The sequence below is a fragment of the Amblyomma americanum genome, chromosome 8 (genome assembly GCF_052857255.1).
Source record: "Amblyomma americanum isolate KBUSLIRL-KWMA chromosome 8, ASM5285725v1, whole genome shotgun sequence".
Lineage (NCBI taxonomy): Eukaryota > Metazoa > Arthropoda > Arachnida > Ixodida > Ixodidae > Amblyomma > Amblyomma americanum.
The window spans coordinates 115,854,417-115,866,021 of record NC_135504.1 but is presented as its reverse complement, the minus strand read 5'-3'; the positions used below and the strand labels follow the sequence as shown (position 1 = coordinate 115,866,021).

The 11,605-nt window shown below is 48.7% G+C and overlaps 1 protein-coding gene across 1 annotated transcript; it reads left to right on the top strand.

The window, feature by feature from the left end:
- Positions 1 to 4,411: 4,411 nt before the first annotated feature.
- LOC144102687 (uncharacterized) lies at positions 4,412 to 11,080 on the top strand. Its single transcript, XM_077635886.1, has 3 exons — positions 4,412 to 7,288; positions 7,620 to 9,056; positions 11,000 to 11,080. Exons 1-3 carry the CDS (start codon positions 4,412 to 4,414, stop codon positions 11,078 to 11,080), a joined length of 4,395 nt encoding a protein of 1,464 aa, XP_077492012.1.
- Positions 11,081 to 11,605: the final 525 nt, after the last annotated feature.

Below are 11,605 nucleotides of genomic sequence, written 5' to 3'. Positions count from 1 at the left end.
GCGGCCGTACGAAATCAATAAAATGTTAGAAATATTTAAAATTCCCGGCGTCAGTTTGAACGTTAAGTGGCGGCAGCATGCACCAACTAAACGCGTGTCGAGATATTCTCTATGCACGAGAAACGGTGTTGACACTTGTAAAAAATTGATGGGCGATCAGTTGGATAGATGCGATCGCGTGCTCCTTAGACTCCCCAATCTATTCCTGTTCAGACTGTGTTCTAATTTTGAGTTCATTCTCTTTCGCTCCCACAGTTCTGATTCCGCAGCTAAAAAGGAGTCACATTCAATCATCGCAGCGAGTCTTCATACGATTACCGGCGAACTGGAACAGCGTTTAAGCGGAGTAACAATGCACTGGCTGGCGGCTGTTTCAAACGCAGCTATTGGTTGGATTTGTGAGATCCAGGTTGCTGTACCTGATCAATGGCAGACTGAGTAGTTAACGCAAGCTTCATTTTTCCGCCTAAATTTTGTATGTAAGCCTGCTCTTGACTCAGTCATTTCTTCTGTCATTTTCATTTTTACTGATCAAGTGATTAATCGACCGGCGCCTCCTCCTCTTCCCTACAAATGCAGAGAGAGAAATGGGCAAGAGGAGAGCGGAGAGAGGCAAATCCTTCTAAACACCTCCAGGCAGGTGGAGGCTTCACACAGACGCTAACCCCGATGCCGCGGCACAGTGTTCGCGTTCATGGCCCTCCGAGTGCTATCGCATTGAAGAAATAAAAGGCATTCATATATCCTGTCACCTCCTAACGCATTAATTTTACTATGGGCGCATTACATTTAAATTGAGATACTCCGGCCTGAGATCTGAGCTGTTTTCTTTTGCGGCTGACGACATTTTGTTGTTCCTGCTATTCTATAGGAAAAACTCTCAGTTCATTTCAATATACAATTTCTCACCGCTTTAAGGACACCATGAATTACTGCCGTCTTGCAACCGTTCGACCGTCGGTGCTTATCTGTTAGGTAACCAACGGAACACAACTTCGCAGCTTCTCACATTACTATCAGTTAATATAAAGAGCAACTGAGATGTGTCGTTAAAAGTGCAATACGATTTTCAGTGCACTTACTGAACGGAAGATAGGCCGGGTGTTCTTTAAGCCCTAAACTTTCGCAAAGGGGTGTGCTCGCAATCTCTTTAGGCCCGAAGGCATAAGCCTTTAGCATGGCGTAACTATAAAAATGCTGGCTGTCCATTTTATAGCAAACGTTCGCGTATCTCAAAGAGGTGGCCGAACGACAGTGCATGTAAAAAAAAAAGCCCTCTGTATTCGAGGATTTCGAACGATGAAAACAGAGGCTACGCGGCACCAAGTGCACCATAACCCTTAATCAATTTAGCTGCACGTAATGAATAAAAAGTGCACGAAAGGCAAGTATGAAAGGAGAATTATACGTGCCCTGATTCGCCTGGGCACTCACCCCTCCTTCAAAACTTATTGGGACTGGAGGAGAGGTCCTTTCAATAAAAAGCATAATGCCCTTTAAAAGTGCGGTTAAGGCTCGAACAAGAGCAAAAAAAAACAAGTTTCTCTCTCTCTCTCTCTTTCTTGGAATGACCAGGGCTAGTTAGCCCCTACACTTTCGCCGTGCCGATAAGGCTCTTACGAATAAACAGCCCCGAGCACATGTACCAAATGTTCCATGCCCGCTGCTCTCCTGAACGTTAGCCACCTGATGTGGAAGTGTCCCAGGATAAGGACTTCAAGAGCAAGACGGCTACAGGAAGTTCGTCTAATGGATACTAGGCAGGAAGACTTCATCCTATAGATGACACGCGGCATGAAGAGCTGGAGCGTGCACAGCTTTCTGGATGAAAATAACCTCCACGTCCTTCTATTGTATACTGACTGCCGCATCTTAGGTAGCATGGCAAGTCCTCGCAAAAAAGTGAAATACACAGACACAGCGCGTCTTTTCGTCCTCGGCATTACTACGGTGTTATTTTTTCTGCTACAAAAGCTTACGTGGTCCTCATTTTTTTCCCTTATACTACGAAACACTCTATCAGTGTGCTAATTTCAACCTAACCCTTGCTTTACGAGCCTGCTGGAGGTATGTTCTTCGCCTTCGTGCTTTTTGTGGAACGCGCCGCGTTGCACGTAGCTGGAGGCAAAATGCAGTGCGACCTAGCAGGGCGGGGGGCTCCTTTAGAGGAGTCGCGTGACATTTTTGGGACGAGAACTGCCGCAGGAGCCTGCGCTTAGCCGATCATGTCCTGCACATGACTACTCGCGATGCTTCTTTAGCTCCAGGCCTCTCCGGTAGTTGAGGATTTGAATTCTGTACGGTGGATTACACTTTTGTTTATAGAAAAAAAATGCAACCTTTTAGCGTTATTCAATTACAGAAAAAATAATTGAAGTACTCACGATTAATGTAACCACAATGTAACTAGTTGTCTGCAAAATTAGACGAAGATGTACTTTACCACAGCTAATTAATTACTTGTAACGCGTGACGTAGAGCGCTGGTTGTATGACGACCGCGATTAGCTTAGCCGTATACATATCATAAGGCTTTGTTTCTCTGCATATATAAATGGATAGAGTAAAAAGATCTGAGCAAATGCTTTTAAATTTAAGTCACCGTGTTAAAAAGCGCCAATATTTCCTTTTCCAATGCACGATGAGAATACATAACTGTGAACGCAAATATGTACGCAACCTTAGTCAAGTTTCGGGAGAATAAGGTCTCATATTCAGCGATTCAATTGTGCGGTTATAGCAAACCTGAATCTCAATATCTGTGCAATAGAAGGAGAAGTTTTGATTTCTCCGCTTGCCAGCTTTTTTTCGTCAGCGATGTCTTCAGGGCTCCACTGTCGAGTTCAAACAGAAACAATGTGGCCAAGAGAATTCTGACCACGGCTTTACTTCGTGATTTTTGACAACTATAAAAATTGTGTTTGGCAAAAGCACGAGTTTCTCTTTGGCGAAGTGCTGCCATTTTTCTCACCCTATTCTCAGCTCCGTCATAGAAAATGAAGCGTAAATCAATACTGCACTGGAGAAATAGCAGCTTATTGCAACGCAAAGTGTCCGAAGAGCTGTTTTGTTACTTTAGGCCGCACTTACTGTGACAGCTGAATGGCTTACAAATTTGTACTAAGCTTAAGCAAAGACTGGAGCTAGTTTCCACGAAGGCGGCTTGTTTCTGACAGATCACTCAAACGGAAATCTCCCACTGTATCAAACTTTCCACTCTCAGACCAAACTCTTGACAAAGCTGTGGTCTGGTCTCGCCATACTAATGACGGGATTGCCAGTGGGTGTTCCAGCTGTTCTTTTTTTAACGCTTTGTTCAAGGCTGAGACATGTTTCAGATCCTAATTTTGTTCCATGCTTTTTTAGAATACAGATTTATATATTTTGGTTTTTGATGCCTCAGTTTTCATTCGTAGCCGGTATACTTGAAGAAAGCAAAGAGTTAAAATATTAATACAAGAACTCCTAAGGTCCATGGCCCGTTGGTACGTTTCCATGGCTTAATTTACTAACTGCCAGTTGAACTTTCTTTTTTAGAAGAAACACCAATGGCCAGGCAATTGAAATGCGTTTCACGCCAAGTTTAGATCGAAATGGTTATTTCGAAGTTGTTTCAGAGTGCACGACAACGATCATGTAAATACGATAGGCGCATTATGCTGCATGTTCATTCACTGCTCGATTCTTTTACTTGAACGGCAATATAAGATCAGCTGTATTTCATCAAATTAGTCATTAAGGTTCTTGGGTTTGGGGTGCATGCGGCACCTGGTAAGCATAGCAAAGCATTCAAGAGAAAAATGAAGTCTCATTCAGAAGAATGCTTCTTTGGAAGTCAAGCTGCTTGTTCCCGGGAACGCGTTATACATGTCGGAGACAAAAGAGTTGAGACGGAGCCGTGCGGTGCGCGATGTTATCGGCCAACGAACCCAGGACGGCGGGAGTGCTGTGTGTGTGTGTGTGCACGTGTATGTGTGTGCGCGCGGGCGGACCAGACGGCGGGCGCCCGGATGAACCGGGCGGCGGTCTGCGGGGTCATCGGCCGGCTCGTCTGCCTGTCGCCGGAAAGGAGGAAAGGGAGGACTCGGCCCGGCGTCGGGACAGTGGTTGTGCGGGACGCTGAACGGAAAGGCCGTGTTTCCAAGCTCTGCTGTAAAGTTTTCTTTTGCCATTCGGCTAATTAAACAAGTTAAGTTTTACCGGATTATCTTTCTTCCTTGTGACCGGATATATAGAACGCGTACGTGGAGCACGTATTCTTTCACGTACAACACGTTTGGTGCCGAAACCCGGGACTTCTGCTGTGGATTTGTGAGATCATCGCTACATCCACTTCACGTAAGTCTCGGCAACGACGAATATCCATGTCATCAATCCGGTAAACTAATTGGCTAAACGAACTGTAGAAGAGAATGGAGCGCCTTTTAAAGAAACGAAGAGTTTTACGCTCGCAAACTACGAAGCTTACCAACGAAACTGAGGAGCGACAAGCGTCCCTCACGATTACAGAAGCTGTATCGTTCCACGCTCGACTCATTAAGCTGCAGCAACAGCTAGAGCACGTCAACGAAGAAATTGAGCCATTAGTACCGGAAGAAGATGCTGAAAACGAATATCAGCAAGTGTACGATTATCAAGACCGTATTACAGCGTGCCTTGCTGTACTGCAACTTCGAGTCGACAGTGGTTCGTCAACAACGCAGGCTGAAGTGAATTCGGCGGGCAGGGGCACTGCCATCCAAACGACCACGCCAGCCCCCATAACGACCACGTCGGTGAAGACGAGAGTAAAGCTGCCGAAAATTGAACTGATCAAATTCACCGGGCGGCGCTCTGACTGGCAAGCCTTTTGGGAAGTGTTTGAGCAGGTAGTGGATAAAAACGAAGACTTGACTGACACAGACAGGTTTCACTACCTGCGAGCATCGGTGACAGGCGATGCGGCTGCTGCGCTGGCGGGCCTTCCATCGACGTCACGATGTTACAACGACGCTATCCAACTCTTGAGGAAGCGGTTTGGAAACGAAGAACTTCTTGCGCAAGAACACCTGAAGAGTCTAATTGATTTGAAGCCGGTGCGTTCTTCAGATGATGTCCGTGGTCTTCGCCGTCTCTACGACACCTTGGCGGCGCACATCAGAGGACTGGAAGCGCTCGGACGGAAGTTGGACACCTTCAGTTCAATGCTACTTCCGATTGCACAACGAGCAATCCCACAGGACATTCTGCTAGACTTCAACCGAAGGTGCGTTGCCGACACCGACCGTCTCGCCAGCGAGCAACAAGGCTCCGTCTCCGATGCCTCATCGCACACTACGGACGAGACTGGAAAAGGTACCGTCTCTTCATTTTCTAAGTTACTCTCCTTTTTGAGAGTAGAGGTCGAAAGCAGAGAGAACTTGGCTGCACTGCAAGGCATGGACCTCTGTCGACAACCTAAAGAAGGCACTAAAGAGAGTCACAAGCAGCTTCGTAAAACGCATGACAAGCATGTCCGATCCGCAGCGATGTTGCATCAGAGCTCGAGCCCGCTGACCTGCTTTTTCTGTGACTCTAACGATCACCAAACGCACAACTGCGACGCCTCAAAAGGTCTAGAGGAGAAGAAACGACTTTTGCAGTCGTCCGGCCGTTGCTTTAGGTGCACGAGAACTGGACATCGGTCACGAGCATACCGCGTAAACCTGCAGTGCAACAAATGCCACAAGAAGCATGCCAGCACGATGTGCGACCCGACGTACTCAAGTAACAGGCCACCCGGAGCGAACCGAACAGTGACTAATGCACAGATAAGCCTCGAAGCTACGACCACGGGAGACAGCTCCGCTCTCAAAAGAACAGTTTTGTTACAGACCGCGACTGCGTTATGTAGTGGAGAAACTTCCAACGCGCAGGTGCGAGTCCTGTGCGACGGAGGAAGTCAGCGCTCCTACATCACCTCTGACACCTCACGGAAAATGGGATGCACGCTTCTCGGGCATGAAAGGCTGACTGTCGGTGTGTTCGGAGGCCACCAAGAGGAACGCGAGTTACGAAGAGTCAGAGTTACGCTAAAGACGAGGCGCGGATGTGAGCGCGAGCTCGAAGTGCTGGAAACAGATGTAATTTGTGACCAGCCGATACCCTCGCCACCGGGAAATGTACTGCAAAAGTTGATATCCCTCGGGTACGAAGCAGCTGACTTCTCAACAGACAGCGGTGCAGAAAAGGTTGAGCTGCTCATCGGGTCTGATCATCTATGGGACTTCACGACGGGCAGATGTGTCAAATTAGGAAAACGACTGAGGGCAGTAGAAACATCAATTGGGTGGACTGTTCAAGGGCCTATTGAGAGCGATATCGAGCAGACAAACTGCCTCCACACCGTGACACTGCGAACTTCAGTGATTGAAAAAGAAACAACTGATATTCTGACCAAGTTTTGGACCTTAGAATCAATTGGGGTGAATGAGAGCGAAGACAACGAAAAACCATGTGAGGCCTTGGAGTTTTTTGAGGACAACATCAAGCGAGACGGTAATCGTTATGAAGTTGCGTTGCCCTGGAAATCCGAGATTTCACTCGAGGACAACAAGGAAATTGCGCTGAAGCGACTCAGTCAGCTGGCCAACCGGCTCAGGAGGGCTCCTGACCTGCTCCAAGAGTATGACACGACCATTAGGCAGTATGGCGTCTCCGACATTGCAGAACGGGTAGAAGACGAGACCATCCGCAACCACTGCGTTTATCACATGCCTCATCAAGCGGTCATTCGCGATTCCCGAAAACTGGGGGTCGTATTTGATGCTTCCTCCCGCGGAAAGAATTCCAAGAGTCTCAATGACAACTTAGAGACTGGACCCAATCTATCTGCGGACCTCGTGGGGCTCCTTCTTAATTTCCGCAAGTACCGAGTTGCACTTGTCGCTGACATCCAACAGTCCTTTCTGCAAATTGGAATCCGAGAACAAGACAGAGACGCCCCTCGATTTTTTTGGTTCCGAGAGACCCCTCAGCCCGGTTCTCCGTTGCCTCCCTTTGAAACGTGGCGCATGAAGCGAGTTCCGTTTGGAACCACCGCGAGCCCATTCTTACTCTCCGCTACTCTTCAGCACCACCTGAAATCGTGCGAGGAAGGTTTTCCCCACACCGCGAGCCAGCTGCAGCAAGGCCTTTATGTAGATGACCTACTAACTGGTGCAGATGACGAAGAGGAGGCAGTGAAGCTATACACCGACAATCTTCCACGCCGCCTCGATGAAGCTGCACAAGTGGTCGTCGAACAACGAGAGGCTGCGCCAGCTATTTGGGCAAGACTGTAACGAAACCAAGCCTCTGGGATTTGTGTCCGGTGTACTCAAGGTATTAGGACTGGCATGGCACCCCATTACAGATCGCCTGACCTTTGCGTCTTGCGTCACAGACGACACTGGTAAACCAGACACCAAACGATCCATGCTACAAACTACGGCACGGATTTACGACCCGTTGGGATGGCTGTCACCCTTTATCGTGCGGGCCAAGATCTTGTTTCAGAATCTGTAGCGACGAAACGTGGAGTGGGATGATCCCCTACCAAGTGATGTAGCCGAAAGGTGGCTTACATGGCACGGCGAATTAAAACACCTCTCTGAAGTACAGGTGCCGCGGTACTATGGGGCGGACGTAAGCGGGCAGTCAACAAAGACGGATCTACACATCTTTGCAGACGCCAGTCCCGTGGCTTATGGGGCGGTCGCATACCTTACCATCGCCTCGGAGGACGGCCTGAGAGTGGCCCCCCTGAAAGAACTCACTCTAGCGAGGCTCACTTTGCTCGCTGCTCGACTATGCAGCTACATCCTAAGCACGATCGAACTGCACCCTGGTCGAGTAATTTTGTGGACCGACTCTGCGATAGCGCTCCACTGGATACGAGGAGATGCGGGACGCTGGCAGCAGTTTGTGCGAAACCGTGTATGCGAGATTCAGCGCGTCACCGGCGGCTATGAATGGAGGCACTGCCCAGGAAAAGAGAATCCTGCGGACCTCCTGACGCGCGGCGTTTCCGTTTCTCGCCTTGCGGCCAGCGACGTGTGGTGGACAGGGCCCCAGTGGCTCCGCAAACCTGATGGCGAGTGGCCACAGGGATTAGTGCAGAACGCGTTCTCTGATGCGGAACTGGAGCTAAAACAGCCAACGAAGGCGCTGCCGGCCATGTCATCCCAAGTGCAATCCCCTTCATTAATGGACATTCAGCGCTACAGCTCCTTCATCAGACTGATCAGAGTCACAGCTTGGGCGCTTCGATTCGTCTCAAGGATGAGACGACGCAACGATGAAGTCGGAGCTCTTACCGCCGAAGAACTCGATCAGGCTGAAATATTTTGGATCCGCAACGAGCAGAGGGAAGGCTTTCACAGAGAGCTAAAAAGCGTTCATAACCAGCAAGCTTTCCCCGTCGACTCTCCACTCAGAAATGCTTCTCTTATGGTGGACGACAAGGGAATCCTGAGAATTGATGGACGGCTACAACGTAGTCACCTGGACTATGACGCTAAGCATCCCGTCGTGATACCTAAGCAGAGCCACCTATCGAAGCTGCTTGCTCTTTACTGTCACCGCAAAGTGCTGCACGGAGGGATACGTTGCACCTTAACGCAGCTCAGGGAAAGGTATTGGGTGATCGGAGCGAGGCAGCTGGTGAAAAGGACTCTAAGAGAATGTGTAACGTGCCAACGGTTCAACGCTCAACCAGCAAATCAAGTGACTGCTCCACTACCTAAAGACCGCATAACCGAGGCCCAACCCTTTCAGGTGACCGGTGTTGATTTTGCCGGGCCACTCGTTGTCAAGGGGACCTCTCCAACCAAGTGCTATATAGCGCTGTTTACCTGCGCAGTCACTCGAGCTATCCATCTGGAACTGGTCAGCGATATGTCAGCGAGCTCATTCCTTCTCGCATTTCGAAGATTCACCGCCAGACGAGGACTTCCGAGCACCATCTACAGTGATAACGCTCTCACATTCAAGAAAGTGAACAAGGATTTGGGACGTCTCTGGGATGCGATGCGAAGTGGACAGGTGCAAGAGTACATTGTAAGCGCTCGGGTTCAGTGGAAATTCATTGTAGAACGCGGACCCTGATGGGGTGGCTTCTACGAGCGTCTTGTCGGACTGACGAAGCAAGCGTTGAAGAAGACTCTCGGAAGAGGCTACCTTACACTTGAGGAAATGACAACTACGCTGACCGAAGTGGAAGCTGTACTGAATTCCCGCCCACTTACACACGTTTACACAGAGCCAAATGAACCGGAGCCCCTTTGCCCTGCTATGTTTCTTACCGGAAAACGACTGACCTCTCTACTAGCGCTACAACGAAAGGAAATCGCCGCTCTGACCTGTGACCACCTGCGACATATGATCTCGACTCGTAATAAAGCGTTGGAGGGGTTCTGCAAGCGCTGGTGCTCTGAATACTTAAAGGAGTTGCAGCTGACACATTCCAAAGGCGTTCAACGTGGAAGACAAGTTGACATTGGCGATGTGGTCCTCTTAAAAGAAGCTCTGCAGCCGCGCCAAATGTGGAAGCTTGGAATGATTGAAAGGGCTTTCACTGGAAGAGACAACAAGGCAAGAGCTTTTGAGGTCCGAATGCCAGGGGGGGCAAGACTTCGGCGGCCGATTCAACTTATATACCCTTTGGAACTCTCCGGCTAACAAATGACTTCCATCATTTGGGGGGGAGTGTGTCGGAGACAAAAGAGTTGAGACGGCGCCGTGCGGTGCGCGATGTTATCGGCCAACGAACCCAGGACGGCGGGAGTGCTGTGTGTGTGTGTGTGCACGTGTATGTGTGTGCGCGCGGGCGGACCAGACGGTGGGCGCCCGGATGAACCGGGCGGCGGTCTGCGGGGTCATCGGCCGGCTCGTCTGCCTGTCGCCGGAAAGGAGGAAAGGGAGGACTCGGCCCGGCGTCGGGACAGTGGTTGTGCGGGACGCTGAACGGAAAGGCCGTGTTTCCAAGCTCTGCTGTAAAGTTTTCTTTTGCCATTCGGCCAATTAAACAAGTTAAGTTTTACCGGATTATCTTTCTTCCTTGTGACCGGATATAGAGAACGCGTACGTGGAGCACGTATTCTTTCACGTACAACAATACATATGCCAACAGCATGGTACACTGCAGTTGTATTTTCTGCAAACCACAGGGTTGTCCACTTTATCTGAAAAGAAAGTGAGGCGTCTTTGCAATGTGGATTAAAACAAGAGTGACCTGTTATTTTCTCGTCTAGAATATGTGTGCCCTTTGTCAGACGTTTACACCTCATTGGGTATGCTGCAGGCGGTCTGGCGCACACTATGTACTTGTTATTAATTAGCAGCGTTAAAGGATGCGCTATAAGTGTCCGAATACAAAGTTGAGTACCACTCTTCCCGGTCAGTAACCTTTAAAATGGGTGTACTTTTCATGTATTGGTTTCTTTACTCTACGTTGAAATTGCACCATGTCTTTTTCTCTATTCTAAATTAAATTTAACTTTAAAAGTTCATGCACGTTACACTCCTCCTCGCAATGTATTGGCGTTACTTTTAATCTCCAAATCTTTTCTCCTTGCAGTTGATTTTAGTAAAGAAACCCTTTAAACATATGTAAAAACAATGTAGGTCAAATATGAGCCTTCTTAGAGCTTCCTAAATAGTGATCACGCTTCCTAAGAGTGCACATATGACTCCAGTAAAAATTTGCGGAAACTATGATAAAGTTCCGCTCAATTAAAAGCCAATTTAAGAACAGTCTGGTCTCGGAAAAGACTCAGGTGACATTTTAAAGCAGTCCTCCAAGAAATAACGGAAGCATGTTTCGATAGAGCGCATTGTTAAGACAGGCCATAACTCTTTCGTGCTCTAAGGCTACTCAATATTCAGGAAGCTGTTTATATACATAGCCGCGTGTCCTGAATTTCATAGTAGTGTCGCGGTCTCAGTGAACGCAGTCGCCACAATCATTCTGCAGCGTCTCCGCTTTTCTGTCCTCTAAGCAGAGCGCTGACCCAGACGCCCCAGAAGATCAGACACCACGAAAGATGAACGGCCGGGACGCAAGCGGGCAAGTTAGCGGATAAAGCGAGTCGTGGGCGATCACACTCTATACGCCGACCACTCTCTAGAGCAGGAGAGCTGTTTAACCTCAATCTCAAGACAGTTTGAGTCAACTCCTTTACTTTTTTATGAATCAGTTGTAAATAATCCGGACAGGCCGCCATTGGAATCTGAACCTGGCAACGTTTAACGCTAGAACTTTAGCTAGTGAGGCTAGCCTAGCAGTGCTGTACGAGGAACTAGCGGGAATTAAATGGGATGTGATAGGGCTTAGCGAAGTTAGGAGGACAGGTGAGGCGTATACAGCACTAAAGGACGGACACATACTGTGCTATCGCGGGTTAGAGGGTAGACGAGAACTAGGTGTGGGTTTCCTCATTAATAAGGATATAGCTGGCAACGTAGAGGAGCTCTACAGTATTAACGAGAGGGTAGCAGCTATAGTAATTGGGCTGAATAGGAGGTACAAGCTGAAAGTGGTGCAGGCCTACGCACCCACATCCAGCCATGATGACCAGACCGTTGAAAGCTTCTATGAGGACGTAGAA